This window comes from Rattus rattus, chromosome X (genome assembly GCF_011064425.1).
Source record: "Rattus rattus isolate New Zealand chromosome X, Rrattus_CSIRO_v1, whole genome shotgun sequence".
Classification (NCBI taxonomy): Eukaryota; Metazoa; Chordata; class Mammalia; order Rodentia; family Muridae; genus Rattus; species Rattus rattus.
This window is the reverse complement of record NC_046172.1, coordinates 37,659,972-37,677,690: the sequence shown is the minus strand read 5'-3', so window position 1 is coordinate 37,677,690 and position 17,719 is coordinate 37,659,972. Positions and strand designations below refer to the sequence as shown.

The window sequence follows — 17,719 nt, the reverse complement described above, 5'->3', positions numbered from 1 at the left end:
CAGTGGAGAAAAGGAAGCATCTTTAACAAATGGTGCTGGTCTAACTAGTGGTCTGCATGTAGAAGAATGCAAATTGATACTTATTTCTCACCCTGTACAAAACTTAAATGCAGGCAGATTAAGATCCTCCAAATAAAAAACGATGTATGAAATCTAATAGAAGAGAAATTGGGAAACATCTTCGAACTCATTGGCACAGGGGAAAATTTCCTAAACAGAACACCAATGGCTCAGGCTCTAAGATCAACAATTGACAAATGGGACCTCATGAAACTGAAAAGCTTCTGAAAGGCAACGGACACTGTCAATAAGACAAAACAGCAACCTACAGATTGGGAAAGCATGTTCCACTCACCCTACATCCAATAGAGGGTTAATGTCTAAAATATACAAAGAACTCAAGAAGTTAGACTCCAGAGAACCAAACAAACAACCTAATCCAAAGAATGGGCTAAACAGAGAATTTTTAACCGAGGAGTCTTGAATGGCTGAGAAGTAGTGACTTCTTGTTGAAAACTAACTGTGTTGTAGGAGCTTAAGCCAAATCAACCCTTTCTTCCCCAAGTTTCATTGGGTCATAGTGCTTATCATATCAGTAGAAACTCTATGATAGAGACCACTCTCACCAGCAACTAAAATCACATTTGTCTCCTTTCCACTCTCATCGACATTAACGTTGTGAAAGAAAATAATGTCATCTGTCTTCTTCACAACTCGGAAGTAATTTCTACCAGAGTCTGCAATGAAAAGAGAATCAGCTTAGAAATCAGAAGAATTCTTGGAGCTATTATCATTATTATTATGATTATGATTATTATTATAACTTATGACATAACACACCGATCATATTTTTGTTTGACAAATGTCCTTTACAATGGTATAGAATTGTAAATGAGAGCTATTTAGTGGGAGAGAATCTTGCTCTAATAAAAAATGTATTTTCAATTAAAAAGTAATTTCCATAATTATCTTATATTGCCACAGCCTATTTGAAAAGTAAAAACTATCAGGCTAATAGTAAAATTAGCTGTGGTAGGTTGGTGGTGAGTCACCCAAATCCCAACAAACAGGAGGATCCTTGAGGCTACCTAGTCTCAGAACCAGTTATAGGACAAATCCGGGTTTGCTAAGAGGCTGTCTCAGAAAAGTCAAAAATAGCAACAAACATGTGTTTGTTAATGTGTGTGTCTGTGTGTGTGTGTGTGTGTGTAAATGTATAATTTTCCACAAAATAAAATCTTTAAGAAGTCAAATATGCAGCTTTTTAGGATCACCTTCTAAATGTGAATTACACTTATCTTAAATAATAGGAACTGAAATACATTTATAGGAATGTGGGTAATGTACCATAACAAATGTTCCCATAAACACCTGGAAGTTTAGTTTTGGATTTTGGAATTTCAATCATAACTTATCAGATGAAAATGAAATTGTTCTAGATCTTGTGTGCAGCTTGGCAACATGGCAAATCTCTCTCTTTCTCTCTCTCTCTCTCTCGGAGTTCAATCCCATTAACTTCCATTCACAGTCAGTAGTGTACCGCCCATCTTCTTGTTTTTGTCCCACAACAGTGTGTGTCTGACACTCACTGTCCAACCTTCAAAAATACAAAGCAAAAACTTACTTCTGAATTTACTCTTTCAGGTTGCTCATATTTCATTAGTGTGTGGTAGTATTAGCTGCCCTTGGGAAATATTTAATTTGGGTAACTAAACCCATTTCTGAAGACTGAAACAGGCACTCTGGGGTTATGATTGACATGGACAGTAAACTCCAGTCTTCCAAGGGAAGATTGTCCTCATATTCTCCCTCCTTTACTGTTTGTGACTAGTTTCAACTGAGTCACCCAACCCTTTAAAACTGTAGAACATATTGCAGTTAGTGTTCCTTAAGTCAAGGACCCAACTCAGAATGACTATGCCCAGGAGATCAACTCCAGTGTTATACATAACTGAAGTTTCAGTGAAAATTTCACGCTGACATCCATGTCCCCAGTTTCTCAGTCCTGTCCATATGCATCAGGTGAATGTCACTTACTTGACATTGAATATGATTTTGAGTTCCTGGCATTCATCACCGCATTCCATGTGCTGAAAGTAAGCTCTCAGGGATCCACCTTCTGCTACCTTCCCCACATTATCTGCAAGTATGTAAAGGGTGTGCCAGTCCCCATTAACCTAAATGGGACAGACACCATTTCAAAGATTGGTTAGTCCATCTGTTCCTTTTTTCAGCAACAATCATCCTAATTATTACATGTATTTTAGGTCAGCCAACAAATGAAGTTGTACCTAGTGAAATGCAGATTCTCCTTGCTAGAGAGTAGGCTGTGAGATTATGTCATCAATCATTCACTCTAGAACATGGGACATTGGGTACAGTTCACACTGTGTCAATTAATAATGATGCAAAGTCCAATCTACAATTTTCTTGTCATAACATTTCATACCATAAACAGATCTCATTGAAAACATGTAAAGAGTTGGAAGACACTAGAATTGAGTTACAGATAGGATTCAGATATGGTATGGATGTATATTTTATAACATATGTTAAATATGCTTGAAGCAACTTCAGAGTGTATAGACACCCTACACACCCTTTTCTCCCCAAATGCACATACCTCTGAGGGACTGATATCAAGATTTTCATGATGTACACAGGATACACCTAATGCAAGAACAATCAGCAGAAACTTCACCATGTTAGAGCCTGGATTCTCTGCTTCTGATGGAGTTCGGAGACCAAGGACAGATGGTGGAAAAACCCAGAGCCATCTCCACCTTATATAGTATTGATTATTGTCCTGAGATTGGCATGTATTGTCCATGGTGAAATTCCAGCATATCCTGGTAGGTGACAACAACTGTGGATGACAATTCTGTCTTTCTGATACTTTCCTAATGAGATTAACTTGAGTTAAGCCATGAAATTGACCTTTCTGGCCACTGTGGATGTGGGCTGGCTGTCAGAAAATACAAATATTCATGTCCCTAAAGACCAAGTTTCTCATTTGGAACAAGATAAAAAAATGAAGTTATCTGACTCTGGTTATTTTAACAATGATAAATTGTTCATCACTCAGACCCTTTGATTACTGATTACTATCTGAATATTAATTACTTTTTGTACAATTATAAATCAATGTGCACATTTCTGGAACATTCTAGAGCCATGGAATGTTCTCCAACATTCTGGAGCATTCTTGCAAAAGCCTTTGTGAATACGTGTACCATTTTATTTCCTGGGAAGGAATTTGAAATTTTGATTCATTATTTAAACTTTTTTTATAATTTGGTATTCTCATAAAAAATGTGAAATTTTCTAATGGTGTGAATTCCCATTGTTCTATGGGCTCAGTTGTTGATATCAAGTCCTGATCATTTCTTATGCAAACATTAGCTTATATTTTCAATAATAAATATGCACACATTTGTATCTGTTTTCTATCAGTGCATTTTTGAAAGTTAACAACATTTTATTATATAAAATGCTAATGAAAATATTGTTCTAGAATTTCTATCAGTCTATTTTATTTGACAACCCTGTCCCTAAATCATTCATGCAATGAACAGTCATTTGGTAATTTTTCTCATGATTGTGTCTGACTAATTTTCAACATTTTCTCTATTCAGAACTTGGGCCAGTAGAAGGATTTGCAAACATTCACCCAAGAGCATGATTCAAAACTAGTTTTAGACTGGAGAGATACCGCCATGGTAAACAGAACTGACTGGTGGTTTCTAGCTGGTGCCTGAACCTCGCTGATCCTGGCCTACAGCTCCCTGCTCCCAAACCCCGTGGGAGACAGAGCTCATCAACCAGAAGTGTAGGCACTCCTGAGACTGCAGGGAAGGAGTGTCTGCCACTTCTGCCCACCTTTGCCCACATCGCTGGCCCAAGAGGAAACTGTATAGGGCCTCCAGGAACAGGAAGATAGGGGCACTCAAGCTGCAGGACCCCTGTGGCCGATTCTGCCCCAGGATCTGAAGGGACCTGGTCAAGCAGCTCCCTGCACGCAAATCCTGTGGAAGTGAGAGCTACACCTTCACAAGGACAGACACACCTGGGCAACCAGAGGAGACTACACTCTGCCCACATTTCTGACTCTAGAGGAAGACACCTAGAGCCATATGGACCCCTGTGCACAGGGATCCCAGAGAAGGAGGGGTAGGAAAACAGGTCTTCAGCCCTCCTAAAACACAGGCCTATAGGACAGTCAAGCCACTGCCAGAAATAGCAGGACAAGGTAACATCAGAGACAACCTGATGGCGAGAGGCAAGGCAAGTACAGGAACCCAAGCAACAGAAACCAAGACTACATGGCATAACTGGAGCCATTCCACCAAAGAAAAACACTGATATCCAAAGACACTAGAAAAGCAAGATCTAGATTTAAAATCACATTTGATCTCACTCATGGAGACTTTAAAAGAAAGACATAAAGAACACCCTTTAGAGAAATGCAGAAAACACAAGTAAACAAGAAGAAGCACTTAGAGAGGAAGCACAAATACAGCTGAAAGAATTACAAGAAAATACAACCAAACAGGTGAATGGATTGAAAATGGAAATAGAAACAATAAAGAAAGCACAAAGGGAGACAACCCTGGATATAGAAAACCAAAGGAAGAGACAAGAGAGCCGTAGATACAAGCATCACCAACAGAATACAAGAGATAGAAGAGAGAATCTCAGGAGCAGAAGAATCCATAGAAATCATCGACACAACTGTCAAAGATAATGTAAAACAGAAAAAGGTACTGGTCCAAAACATATAGGAAATCCAGGACTCAATGAGAAGATCAAGCCTAAGGATAATATGTATAGAAGAGAGTGAAGACTCCCAGCTCAAAGGACCAGTAAATATCTTCAAAAAAAATCATAGAAGAAAACTTCCCTAACCTAAAGAAAGAGATGCCCATAAGCATACAAGAAGCCTACAGAACTCCAAATAGATTGGACCAGAAAAGAAACTCCTCCCATCACATAATAGTCAAAACAACTAATGCACAAAACAAAGAAAGAATATTAAAAAGAGTAAGGGGGAAAGGTCAAGTAACATATAAAGGCAGACCTATCAGAATCACACCAGACTTCTCACCAGAGAATATGAAACCCAGAAGATCCTGGACAGATGTCATACAGACCCTAAGAGAACACAAAGGCCAGCCAAGGTTACTGTATCCAGCAAAACTCTCAATTAACATAGGTGGAGAAAACAATATACTCCACGACAAAACCAAATTTACACAACATCTTTCTAAAAATCCAGTCCTACAAAAGATAATAAATGGTAAAGCCCAACAAAAGGAGGCAAGCTACACCCTAGAAAAAGCAAGAAACTAATCGTTTTACAACAAAACAAAGAGAAGGCAAGCACACAAACATAATCTCACCTCCAAATACAAAGATAACAGGAACCAACAACAACTATTCTTCATATTTTCTCAACATTAATGGATTCCAATTCCTAATAAAAAAAAAGACAAAGATTAATACAATGGATAGGTATGGACCCTTGCATTCTGCTGCCCACAGGAAACACACAATTTCAGAGACAAAAGACAGACACTACCTCAGAGTAAAAACTGGAAAACAACTTTCTAAGTAAATGGTCTGAAGAAGCAAGCTGGAATAGCCATTCTAATATCGAATAAAATCAATTTTCAACCAAAAGTCATCAAAAAACATAAGGAAAGACACTTCATATTCATCAAAGGAAAAATCCACGAAGATGAACTCTAAATCCTAAATATCTATGCTCCAAATACAAGGGCACCTACATACAGAAAAGAAACCTTACTAAAGCTCAAAGCACACATTACACCTCACAAAACAATAGTAGGAGAATTCAACACCCAACTCTCATCAATGGACAGATCATGGAAACAGAAATTAAACAGAGAAATAGACAGACTAACAGAAGATATGAACCAAATGGACTTAAAAGATATTTATAGAAATTTCTATCCTTAAACAAAAGGATAGATGTTCTACTCTCGACTTCATGGTTCTTTTTCCAAAATTGACCATTAAATTGGGCATGAAACAGGCCTCAACAGATAAAGAAAGATAGAAATAATCCCATGCATCCTATCAGACCACTACAGGCTAAAGCTGGTGTCAATAACAATAAGGAAAGAATGCCCACATATATGTGGAAATTGAACAATGCTCTACTCAATGATAACCTGGTCAAGGAACAAATAAAGAAAGAAATTAAAAATGTTTTAGAAGTTAATGAAAATGAAGGTACAACATACCCAAACTTATGGGACACAATGAAAGCTGTGCTAAGAGGAAAACTCATAGCGCTGAGTGCCTGCAGAAAGAAACAGGAAAGAGCATATGTCAGCATCTTGACAGCACACCTAAAAGCTCTAGAACAAAAAGAAGCAAATATACCCAGGAGGAGTAGAAGGCAGGAATAATCAAACCCAGAGCTGAAATCAACCAAGTAGAAACAAAAGGACGTTGGGGATTTAGTCAACAGAGCACGGTTCCAAAAGGCGGTTCGGTTGAGAAAAAAAAAAAAGAAAGAAAAGGACTATATAAAGAATCAACAGAACCAAAAAAAGCTGGTTCTTGGAGAAATGAACAGAATAGGTAAACCTTAGCCAGACTCCAGAATGTATCCAAAAAAAAATTACAAATGAAAAGGGACACAAAACAACAGAATCAGAGGAAATTCAAAAAATCATCAGGTTCTACTACAAAAGCCTATATTCAACAAAACTGGAAAATCTCGAGGAAATGGACAGATTTCCTAGAGAGATACCAGGAACAGAAGCTAAATCAGGAACAGATAAACCAGTTAAACAACCCCATAACTCCTAAGGAAATAGAAGCAGTCTTGAAAGGTCTCCCAACCAAAAAGAGCCCAGGTCCAGACAAGTTTAGTGCAGAATTTTATCAGACCTTCATAGAAGACCCATACCACCAATACTATCCAAAATATTCCACAAATCTAAAACGGACGGAGCACCAAATTCCCTTCTATGAAGCCACAATTACTTTTATACCTAAACCACAAAGACCCAACAAAAAAAGAGAATTTCAGACCAATTTCCCCTATGAATATTGACACAAAAATGCTCCATAAAATTATTGCAAACTGAATCCAAGAACACACCAAAAAATTCACCCATTATGATCAAATAGGCTTCATTCCAGGGATAAAGGGATGGTTTAATATATGGAACATCATCAATGTATCCCACTGTCTAAACAAACTCAAAAATAAGAAACACATGGTCATTTCATTAGAAGCTAAGAAAGCATTTGACAAAATTCAACACCCCTTCATGATAAAAGTCCTGGAAAGAAGAAGAATTCAAGGCCCATACCTAAACATAGTAAAAGCCATATACATCAAACCAGTAGCTAACATTAAACTAAATGGAGAGAAACTTGAAGCAATCCCACTAAATTCAGGGACTAGACAAGGCTGACCACTCTATCCCTACTTATTCAATAGAGTTCTTGAAGTCCCAACTTTTCAGAGCAATCAGACAACAAAAGAGAGGCAAAGGACAGATTGAAAAGAAGAAGTCAAAATATCACTATTTGCAGATGACATGATGTATATTTAGGATCCCAAAAAGTTCACCAGAGAACTACTAAACCTGATAAAGACAACTTCAGCAAAGTGTATAAATTAACCAAATAAAGCAGTAGCCCTTTCTACATAAAAGAGAAACAATCTGAGAAAGAAATTAGAAACAACACCTTCATAATAGACCCAAATAATAAAATACCTCAGTGTGACTTTAACCAAGCAAGTAAAAGATCTGTACAATAAGAACTTCAAGACACTGAAGAAAGAAATTGAAGAAGTCCTCAAAAGATGGAAGATTCCATGCTCATGGATTGGCAGGATTAATATAGTAAAATGGCCATTTTACCAAAAAGGATCTACAGATTCAACACGCAATCCCATTAAAATACCAATCCAATTCTTCAAAGAGTTAGACAGAACAATTTGCAAATTATCTGAATAAAAAAAACACAGGATAGCTAAACTATCCCTCAACACAAAATCACTATCCCTAAACTCAAGCAGTATCACAGAGCAGTAGTGATAAAAACTGTACGGTGTTGGTACAGAAACAGGGAGGTAGATCAGTGGAATAGAATTGAAAACCCAAAAATGAACCCACACACCTGTGGTCACTTGATTTTTGACAAAGGAGCCAAAACCATCCAATGAAAAAAAAAGATAGCATTTTCAGCAAATGGTGCTGGTTCAACTGGAGGTCAGCATTTAGAAGAATGCAGATCGATCCATGCTTATCACCCCATAGAAAGCTTAAGTTGAAGTGGATCAAGGACCCACATCAAACCAGACACACTCAAACTAATAGAAGAAAAAGTGGGAAGCATCTGAACACATGGGCACTGGAAAAAATTTCCTGAACAAAACACCAATGGCTTATGCTCTAAGATCAAGAATCGACAAATGAGATCTCATAAAACTGCAAAGCTTCTGTAAGGCAAAGGACACTGTGGTTAGGACAAAACGGCAACCAACAGATTGGGAAAAGATATTTACCAATCCTACAACAGATAGAGGCCTTATATCCAAAATATACAAAGAACTCAAGAAGTTAGACCCCAGGGAGACAAATATCCCTATTAAAAAATGGAGTTCAGAGCTAAACAAAGAATTCACAGCTGAGGAATGCCGAATGGCTGAGAAACGCTTAAAGAAATGTTCAACATCTTTAGTCGTAAGGGAAATGCAAATCAAAACAACCCTGAGATTTCACCTCACACCATTCAGAATGGATAAGATCAAAAACTCAGGTGACAGCAAATGCTGGCGAGGATGTGGAGAAAGAGGAACACTCCTCCATTGTTGCTGGGATTGCAGACTGGTACAACCATTCTGGAAATCAGTTTGGAGATTCCTCAGAAAATTGGACATTGAAATACCTGAGGACCCAGCTATTCCTCTCTTGGGAATATACCCAAAAGATGCCCCAACATAGGACAAAGACACATGCTCCACTATGTTCATAGCAGCCTTTATTTATAATAGCCAGAAGCTGAAAGAACCCAGATGTCCTTCAACAGAGGAATGGGATACAGAAAAATGTGGTACATCTACACAATGGAATATTACTCAGCTATCAAAGCAAATGACTTTTATTAAATTATATAGGGCAAATGGATGGCATGGAAAATATCATCCTGAGTGAGGTAACCCAATCACAGAAAAGTGCACACATGGTATGCACTCATGGATAAGTGGCTAGCACAAATGCTTGAATTCATTTAGATGCACAGAACACATGAAACTCAAGAAGGATGACCAAAATGTGAATGCTTCACCTTCTTTAAAAGGAACAAGAATACTTGGTAGGGAATAGGGAGGCAAAGTTTAGAACAGAGGCAGAAGGAACACCATTCAGAGCCTGTCCCATAAACCATACATATACAGCCACCAAACTAGATAAGATGGATGAAGCAAAGAAGTGCAGGTCTACAGTAACTGATATAGATCTCCTGGAGACACAGCCAGAATATGGCAAATAGCAGAGGCAAGGAATGCCAACAGCAAACCACTGAACTGAGAACAGGACCCCCATTGAACGAATCAGAGAAAGGCCTGAAAGACCTTGAAGGGACTTGAGACCCTATATGAACAACACTTCCAAATCAATCAGAGCTTCTCCAGGGACCAAGCCACTACCCAAAGACTATACATGGACTGACCCCAGATTCAAACTGTATAGGTAGCAACAATAGCCTAGTATGGCACTAGTGAAGGGAAGCCTTGTCTTGCTGAAGGGCTGGACCCACATTGAACATGATTCTTAGTGGGAGGGCGGTAATTGGGGGAGGATTGGGAGGGGAACACCCATACAGAGTGGGAGAGGGAGGGGTTAGGGGATGTGGGCATGGAAACAGGGAAAGGGAATAACATTTGAAATGTAAATAAGAAATACACAATTTAATAAAGATGAAAAAAAGAGCACTGACTGTTCTTCTAGAGGTCCTGAGTTCTAACCCCAGCAACAACTTGATGGCTCACAGACACCTGAAATGGGATCTGATGCCCTCTTCTGGGTTTTCAGAGACCACTACAGTGTCCTCATAAACATAAAATAAATAAATAAACCTTTTAAAAAACTAGTTTTCAAGGTTCCAAGATTTTAAATAAGAAATATTCACCCAACCCGTGTTCAAATAGGTTCTTGATGTATTTTCTTATTTCATTGTCTACTATACATACATGATTCTTATACTTTTTGCATATTTTCTTCTTGATCTATTGCCTACTCCTGTGTGTTTGATTCTTCAAGAAATAACTCAGTTCCATTGAAACAAGGTTGGGCTTACCGACAAACATATTTTCCTCCTTTGGTTTCTTGAGAAATATTTACTTATCGACTAGGAATAAAGATAATGTTGGATAAAACACAAAGATAAATCAGCCCCGAACAGCTATCTTTTAATACTGCCCAACTTACCTAAGACTTTATGAGCACACATTGAAGTCCTTCTCATTTCTCCTCCAGATCCAGTAACAACAACACATTTGTGCTATTTTCTGAGTCATCGTTTTGGAATATTCCCTTCAATTTTGCACAGACTCAGATTCATTGTTCCACATTTCCAATAGTTTTATCAAAATGCAAGCTTTCCTTCCTTATTTATTAAGGGAAATGACTTTCTTTCCCCTTTACCTGATTCCAGAAAAGATAACACGGTAGAGTCTAATCTGGAGACTTGGAAAAATAAAATGAAATTCTGCCTCATGTCAAAACATCCATTTATTCCTATGGAACTTAAAGATTATCTCTGACTGTTTGAAATTTAATATTGAACTCATATGTATATATGTGTGTGTGTGTTTATTTCATAGTTGATGTTTTTATTTATAAATATTTTATATGTGGATACATATTTTATATATTTTCTATCTGTGGATATATATTTGTATACACATACAAATAGAGATATTTTATATTCATGTTTATATATTCCATTTTATAGATGCATGACTATGTATACATATATACTTGTTTCCACTTCAAGTAATTTACCAATTAAGTACCTTAACCACATATTTTGTCCACAGCAGAGAAGTTAAGAAAGAAGGGGAAATGTCGGTACTTCAAAGGACAGAGTCTAAGTATATAAACTATTGGTACACTGGTTTCTGTTATTGAAGTCATAGCCAAGCTTGGAGCTCTTTGCTGTCTGACCTTTGAGCAGAACTTGGCTAAAAGTCTATCTCCTTTTCAATAGGCCATTGACATTCACTTCTAAAAGAAAGAACAAATGTTTATTGAAGTTTTCTTTCCTTGTTTTGTCCTTTTCTATAGGACACAATGTTTGGGTTTATTTTTTGCTTGTTTTGTTTTGTTCCTTTGCGTCGATGTAATAGTCTATGGATTTTCTCATATTCAATTTTAAGAACACCATGGGGAATGAGGTACTAGACATTTGGAGATTGGCAGGAGGTATGGATCTTGCTTCTCCCATTTATTGGTGAGAAATTTCTGTCATTCTCAGAGTCTGGCTTTCTATGATGTATGTCTTATTTATTTATTTATTTATTTATTTATTTATTTATATTTATTTATTTTCACACTCCAGATTTTATTCCCCTCCTGGTCTAACCTCAAACTGTTCCACATCCCATACCTCTTCCCCTTCTCCCATCTTCATGAGGATATCCCCAGCCCACCCACCCCACTCCCTGGGACTTCCAGTCTCTTGAGGGTTAGCTATATCATCTTCTCTGACTGAAGCCAGATCTGTCAGTCCTCTGCTCTATATGTTTTGGGGCCTCAAATCAGCTGGTGTATGCTACCTGGTTGGTGATCAAGGGTCTGAGAGATCTCAGAAGTGCAGAGGACTGCTGGTCCTCATACAGGATTGCAATCCTTTTCAGCTCCTTCCAGCTTTTCCCTAATTCAACTAGAGGGGTTAGTGGCTTCTGTTCCTTGGTTGGTTGCATATATCTGCATCTGACTCTTTCAGCTGCTTGGGTCTTTTGGAGAACGGCCATTGTAGGTCCCTTTTTGTGAATGCCCCATAGCTTCAGTAATAGTGTCAGGTCTTGGGACCTCCCCTTCAGCTGAAACCCACTTTGAGCCTGTCACTGGAACTTCTTTTCCTCAGGCTCTTCTCCATTTCCATCCCAGTAGCTCTTTCAGATGGGAAGAATTGTGGGTCAGTGTTGTGGTTTGCCCTGGAGTTATCTGTATTTTGATGCTAATTCCAATGCCTCAAGGACAGCTACCTAGTCACAGACTCAGGACTCAGGTAACTTCGCCAGAACCTTCTCCCTATTGAATTTGTAAAATACAGGTGAGGGGCAGGTACAGGATAGAAGGAGGCCTGTCATTAGATGAGAAGGAAGGATGGGCAGGAGAGAAGTTTGAAGGAAGAAGAGGAGACTGGAACAGAAAGGAGGAAGAGACAGGAGGGAGAGAGAGAGAGAGAAGCCATGGCAGGTGATGTTAAGATTCTGCTCTGTGTATTTACAGCTTGTTATTAATGTTCTTAAGGGATGGTTGGTACTGGGCTTTGTATGTTTAGGTGAGCAATTATATCTTATCAATTGGGCCAAAGGTTATTGTGTTGTGTGGTCTTTCATGAGTAGATTTAAGTGTAATAGAGTGTGGAGCAGCTGGTCTGGGCCACCACGGAGTTGGGATGTGTTTCTGGCATGGAAACCTGCCTTGGGTACCAGATAGGTAGAGAGATTGCTGATGGCTCAGAGAGAGGCCTTTGGCAGTATGATATGGGATGGAGCAAAGCAGGCGACATGCTTTGCTGACTGGGACTTAAGATATCTAGCAGATTTCTTGGGGCACCGTGGTGCCAGACCTAGGGGGATAAAAGACAACCCTACATTTTTTATTTTTTTATATTTTTTACAACAACGGGTCAGAGCTTTTACTGTGGGATAGCAACTCTATCCCTCATTTGATGCCCTGTCTTTCTGCTGGAAGTGGACTCTACAAGTTCCCTCTCCTCATGGTAGGGCGTTTCATTGAGGGTCCCCCACTTTGAGTCCAGAGAGTCTCTCACTTTCTGTCTTAAACTTTAGAAATCTCATAGCCTTGACAGAAATGTGGTGACTAATGTATAAACTCTAGAAAAATTTTATTTAAAAATTTAAAGAGAAAAGAAACTATACAACCTTATCTTTTTTCAGGTCATAGAGAGAAAAACTTTCAACTTTTCCTCATTCATTATGTTTTAAGGTTGAATTAACATACATTAATTATATTAATTATACATCATTATAGATTCCATTGTGATAAATTATAATCGGTTTTATTTCAAAGTGTAGCTCTATTTAGCAACACTTAATAGATGTTTATAATATTATTATTTTAGATTTTATTGAGCTTACAGATTAGCAGGCTTCTTTGCCAATTATCAAACACTTAATTTTGATTAACCCTCTCATATCTTCTTCTGTCCAGTCCCCAACCCATTTAAACCATTCAATGTCTAATGCTGGCATTTCTTTTTACACCATGTATTATACTCTACACAAACCTCCCTTATGCTCTATTTTTTAAAGACTTTTAAATATATTTTATTTAAATTTTTGCATACCTATCCACACACCTTCATTCTCCATATATATATACACCAATAAGTTGTAATCTGGGATCTGCAAACCAGTTGGTATTTTTCATCATTAACTGATTTATTAAAATTAATAATATGAACTTTATGTAACAATTGAGATAATTATCATGGACATTGCCCATAGTCATATTGTTTGTGCATCTGGTTTTTGTCATTTAGTGTGGTAGGTACAGCTGACCTCAAATGAATCAGCTCAGTAGAATTTCTTCATCTCTGGGGTCTTAAAATAAATTAAGGAAAAGTATGCTTGCTTCTTTTTAAAATGATTGGTAGGGTTCGGTATCAAAACCACCTGGTATTAAATGTGCCCTTGGAGGAAAATATTTTATTACTGACTCAATAAGTAGTCAACCAAAAAAATAGTCTCCTGTACCTAGTTTCATGTCTTAGGGTTTATACTGCTGGGAGGAAACACCATGAACAAATGCAACTTGGTGAGGAAATGATTTATTTAGCTTACACTTCTATGTCATAGCCTTGGAAGGAACTAGAACAGAGTAGGAATTCAGAGACAGGTGCTATTGCAAAGGTCATGGAGTGGTGCTGCTTACTGACTAGCTCAGCCTTCTTTTTTATACACCCAGGAACACAAGCCTGGGGTGGCTCCACGAGCAATGGACTCTGCTCTCCTTTATTAATATATAATTTTTAAATGCCCAACAGTCTAATCTACAGCCCAATCTTATGGAAGCTTTTTCATAATTGAGATCCCTTCTCTTAAATAACTTTATTTTGTGTAAAGTAACATAAAACTCACCAGCACTCTTCATTTAATTCAATCTTAGTGAGATGCATATCAGTAACAATAAATTCATTTTCTACAGACTACCAAACCTGTGGTACTGAAGTTTCCTTAATAAATCAAATTCGTGTCTGTTACTATGTTGTTAATGTATCTTTATCTGATTTCCTTTCTTTTACTTTATTAACTTTATTTGTTTCTTTATCTCAGATGCTTTCTCTTCTCTCCCATCTCTCTTCATCTTCTAATACTTTGTTGCTTTCATCTTTAAGTGTGTGTGTGTGTGTGTGTGTGTGTGTGTGTGTGTGTGTGTGTACTCTTTTAGGTCTGTGTTTTTATTATGTCTGTATTGAATTGAGATGTGGAGTTCAAACACAGGGTTTTAAATAATGTGGATCTCAATATCAGTCACAAAGAAAGAAAAACAAAACATATGAACACCCAGAAGAGCAGAACATCCTGAGACCCCACAGGACAGACCACCACTTCTGCCCACCTCTGCCCACATCCCTGGTCTAAGAGGAAACTGCATAGTACCCCTGGACACAGGAATATAGGAACAGTCAGCTGCTGGTACCTGCATTTCTGGTCTGTGCCCAGAACTGAACTGAACTGGTCAAAAAGCACCCTATACCCAAATCTCGTGGGGGAGAGAGCTGGACCCTTAGAAGTGCAGACACTCCTGAGATATCACAGGAGACTACCCTCAACCCACATTCCCGACCCAAGAGGGAATTGCCTAGTGCCAGCTCTGCCCCCTGGGTGCAAGAATCTAAGAGCAGACAAGGGCAGGACCCATCTGATTCCTGCCTGCGCCAAGAGCTGAAAAAGAATCACCAGGAGCAACTACACATCTGAGAGCAGAGCACCTGTTCCCAGAAACAACTAAAAGAAAATAGGAAAACAGTTCTACAGGAGTGCTGACACAGAGGCCTAGAGCAGGGTCAAGTCACTCTCAGAAACAGAAAGACAAGCAAATACCAGAGATAACCCAAAGGCTAAAGGCAACCGTAGGAACCTAACCAACAGAAACCAAGACTACTTGACATCATCAGAACCCAGTTCTCCCACCAAAGAAAATACTGGATATCCAAACACACCAGAAAAGCAAGACTTAGATTTAAAAATCACAGTTTATGATAACGATGGAGGATTTTAAGAAGGACATAAAAAAAAAAAACTCCCTTAAAAATGCAGGACAACACAAGTAAACAAGTAGAAGCCCATAAAGAGGAAACACCAAAAAAGCCCTGAAAGAATTACAGGAAAACACAACCAAGCAGGTGAAGGAATTGAACAAAACCATTCAGGATTTAAAAATGGAAATAGAAACAATATAGAAAGCACAAAGAGAGACAAACCTGAAGATAGAAAACCTAAGGAAGAGATCAAGAATCATAAATGCAAGCCAACAGAATATAAGAGATAGAAGACAGAATCTCAGGGGCAGAAGATACCATAGAAAACATTGAAACAACCATCAAAGATAATGTAAAATGCAAAAAACTCCTAGCCCAAAACATCCAGGAAATCCAGGACACAATAAGATCAAACCTAAAGATAATAGATATAGAAGAGAATGAAGACTCCCAACTTAAAGGGCCAGTAAATACCTTCAACAAAATTATAGAAGAAAAGTTCCCTAACCTAAAGAAAGAGATGCCCATAAACATACAAGAAGCCTGTGGAACTCCAAGTAGATTGGACCAGAAGGGAAATTTCTCATGTCACATAATAGTCAAAACACCAAATGCACAAAACAAAGAGAGAGTATTAAAAGCAGTAAGGGAAAAAGTCAAGTGGCATATAAAGGCAGACCTATAAGAATAACACCAGACTTCTCCCCAGAGATGATGAAAGCCAGAAAATCCTGGACAGATGTCATACAGATCCTAAGAGAACACAAATGACAGCCCAGGTACTGAATCCTGCAAAACTCTCTACTAACATAGACGTAGAAACCAAGATATTCCGTGATAAAAGTATATTTACACAATATCTTTCTATAAATCCAGCACTACACAGGATAATAGATGGAAAATTCCAACACAAGGAGAGAAACTATGTGATACAAAAAGCAAGAATGTAATCTCCTTGCAATGAAACCAAAAGAGAGACACACAAGCATAATTCCAACTCTAACAACAAAAATAACAGAAAATGATAATCACTATACCTTAATATCTATCAACATCAACAGACTCAATTCCCCAATAAAAAGACATAGACAAACAGAATGGATATGTAAAGAGGACCCAGGATTTTGCTGCATACAGGAAACACCTCAGAGACAAAGACACTACCTCAGAGTAAAAGACTGGAAAACCACTTTCCAAGCAAATGGTTTGAAGAAGCAAGTTGGAGTAGCCATTCTAATATCGAATAAAATCAACTTTCAACCAAAGGTCATAAAAAAGATAAGGGAGAACACTTCATATTCAAGAAAGGAAAAATCCCCCAAGATGAACTCTAAATCCTGAATATCTATGCTTCAAATGTAACTCCAACTATATTCATAAAAGAAACCTTATTAAAAGTCAAATCAAACATTACACCTCACACAAAAATAGTGGGAGACTTCAACAGCACAACTTCATCAATAGATAAATCATGGAAACAGAAACTAAACAGAGACATAGAGAAACTAACAGAAGTTATAAACCAAATGGATTAACAGATATTTATAGAACATTCCATACTAAAACAAAGGATATACCTTCTTCTCAGCACTTCATGGAACCTTCTCCAAAATTGACCATATAAATCGGTCACAAAACAGGCCTCAACAGATAAAAAAAGATAGAAATATGCTCTAAGATCAAGAATCGACAAATGGGATCTCATAAAACTGCAAAGTTTCTGTAAGGCAAAGAACACTATCATTAGGACAAAATGGCAACCAACAGATTAGGAAAAGATCTTTAACCAATCCTACATCTGATAGAGGGCTAATATTCAAAATATACAAAGAACTCAAGAAATTAGACTCCAGAGAGCCAAATAACCCTATTAAAAATGGGGTACATAACTAAACAAAAAATTCTCAGCTAAGGAGGACATTGCACTACCTGAGGACCCAGCTCCTGGGCATATACCCAAAAGATGCTCCAACATACAACAATGACCCATGCTCCACTATGTTCATAGCAACCTTATTTATAATAGCCAGAAGCTGGAAAGAACCCAGATGCCCTTCAACAGAGCAAAGGATTCAAAAAATGTGGTACTTCTTCACGATGGAGTATTACTCAGCAATCAAAAACAACGACTTCATGGAATTCATAGGCAAATGGAATGAACTAGAAAATATCATCCTGAGTGAGGAAACCCAATCATAGAAAAACACACATG

The 17,719-nt window shown here is 37.9% G+C and overlaps 1 protein-coding gene across 1 annotated transcript; it reads right to left on the bottom strand.

Moving 5' to 3' along the window:
• Window positions 1–567: 567 nt before the first annotated feature.
• On the bottom strand, window positions 568–2,714 carry LOC116887835 (odorant-binding protein-like). The gene is made up of 4 exons (XM_032889347.1): window positions 2,624–2,714; window positions 2,038–2,177; window positions 1,527–1,597; window positions 568–737 (listed from the first exon to the last, which is right to left on the bottom strand). The coding sequence occupies exons 1-4, from the start codon at window positions 2,702–2,704 to the stop codon at window positions 568–570; spliced, it is 462 nt and encodes a 153-aa protein (XP_032745238.1). The 5' UTR covers window positions 2,705–2,714.
• Between the last annotated feature and the right edge of the window lie 15,005 nt (window positions 2,715–17,719).

Bases quoted from the DNA above. Each gene is read 5' to 3' on its own strand.
- LOC116887835 (XM_032889347.1), bottom strand. From the start codon at position 2,704: ATGGTGAAGTTTCTGCTGATTGTTCTTGCATTAGGTGTATCCTGTGTA. The intron at 2,178-2,623 runs GTATGTGCATTT...TGTCCCATTTAG, and splicing joins TTGATATCAGTCCCTCAGAG to GTTAATGGGGACTGGCACAC. The intron at 1,598-2,037 runs GTAAGTGACATT...GTATTTTTGAAG, and splicing joins AAAATCATATTCAATGTCAA to GTTGGACAGTGAGTGTCAGA.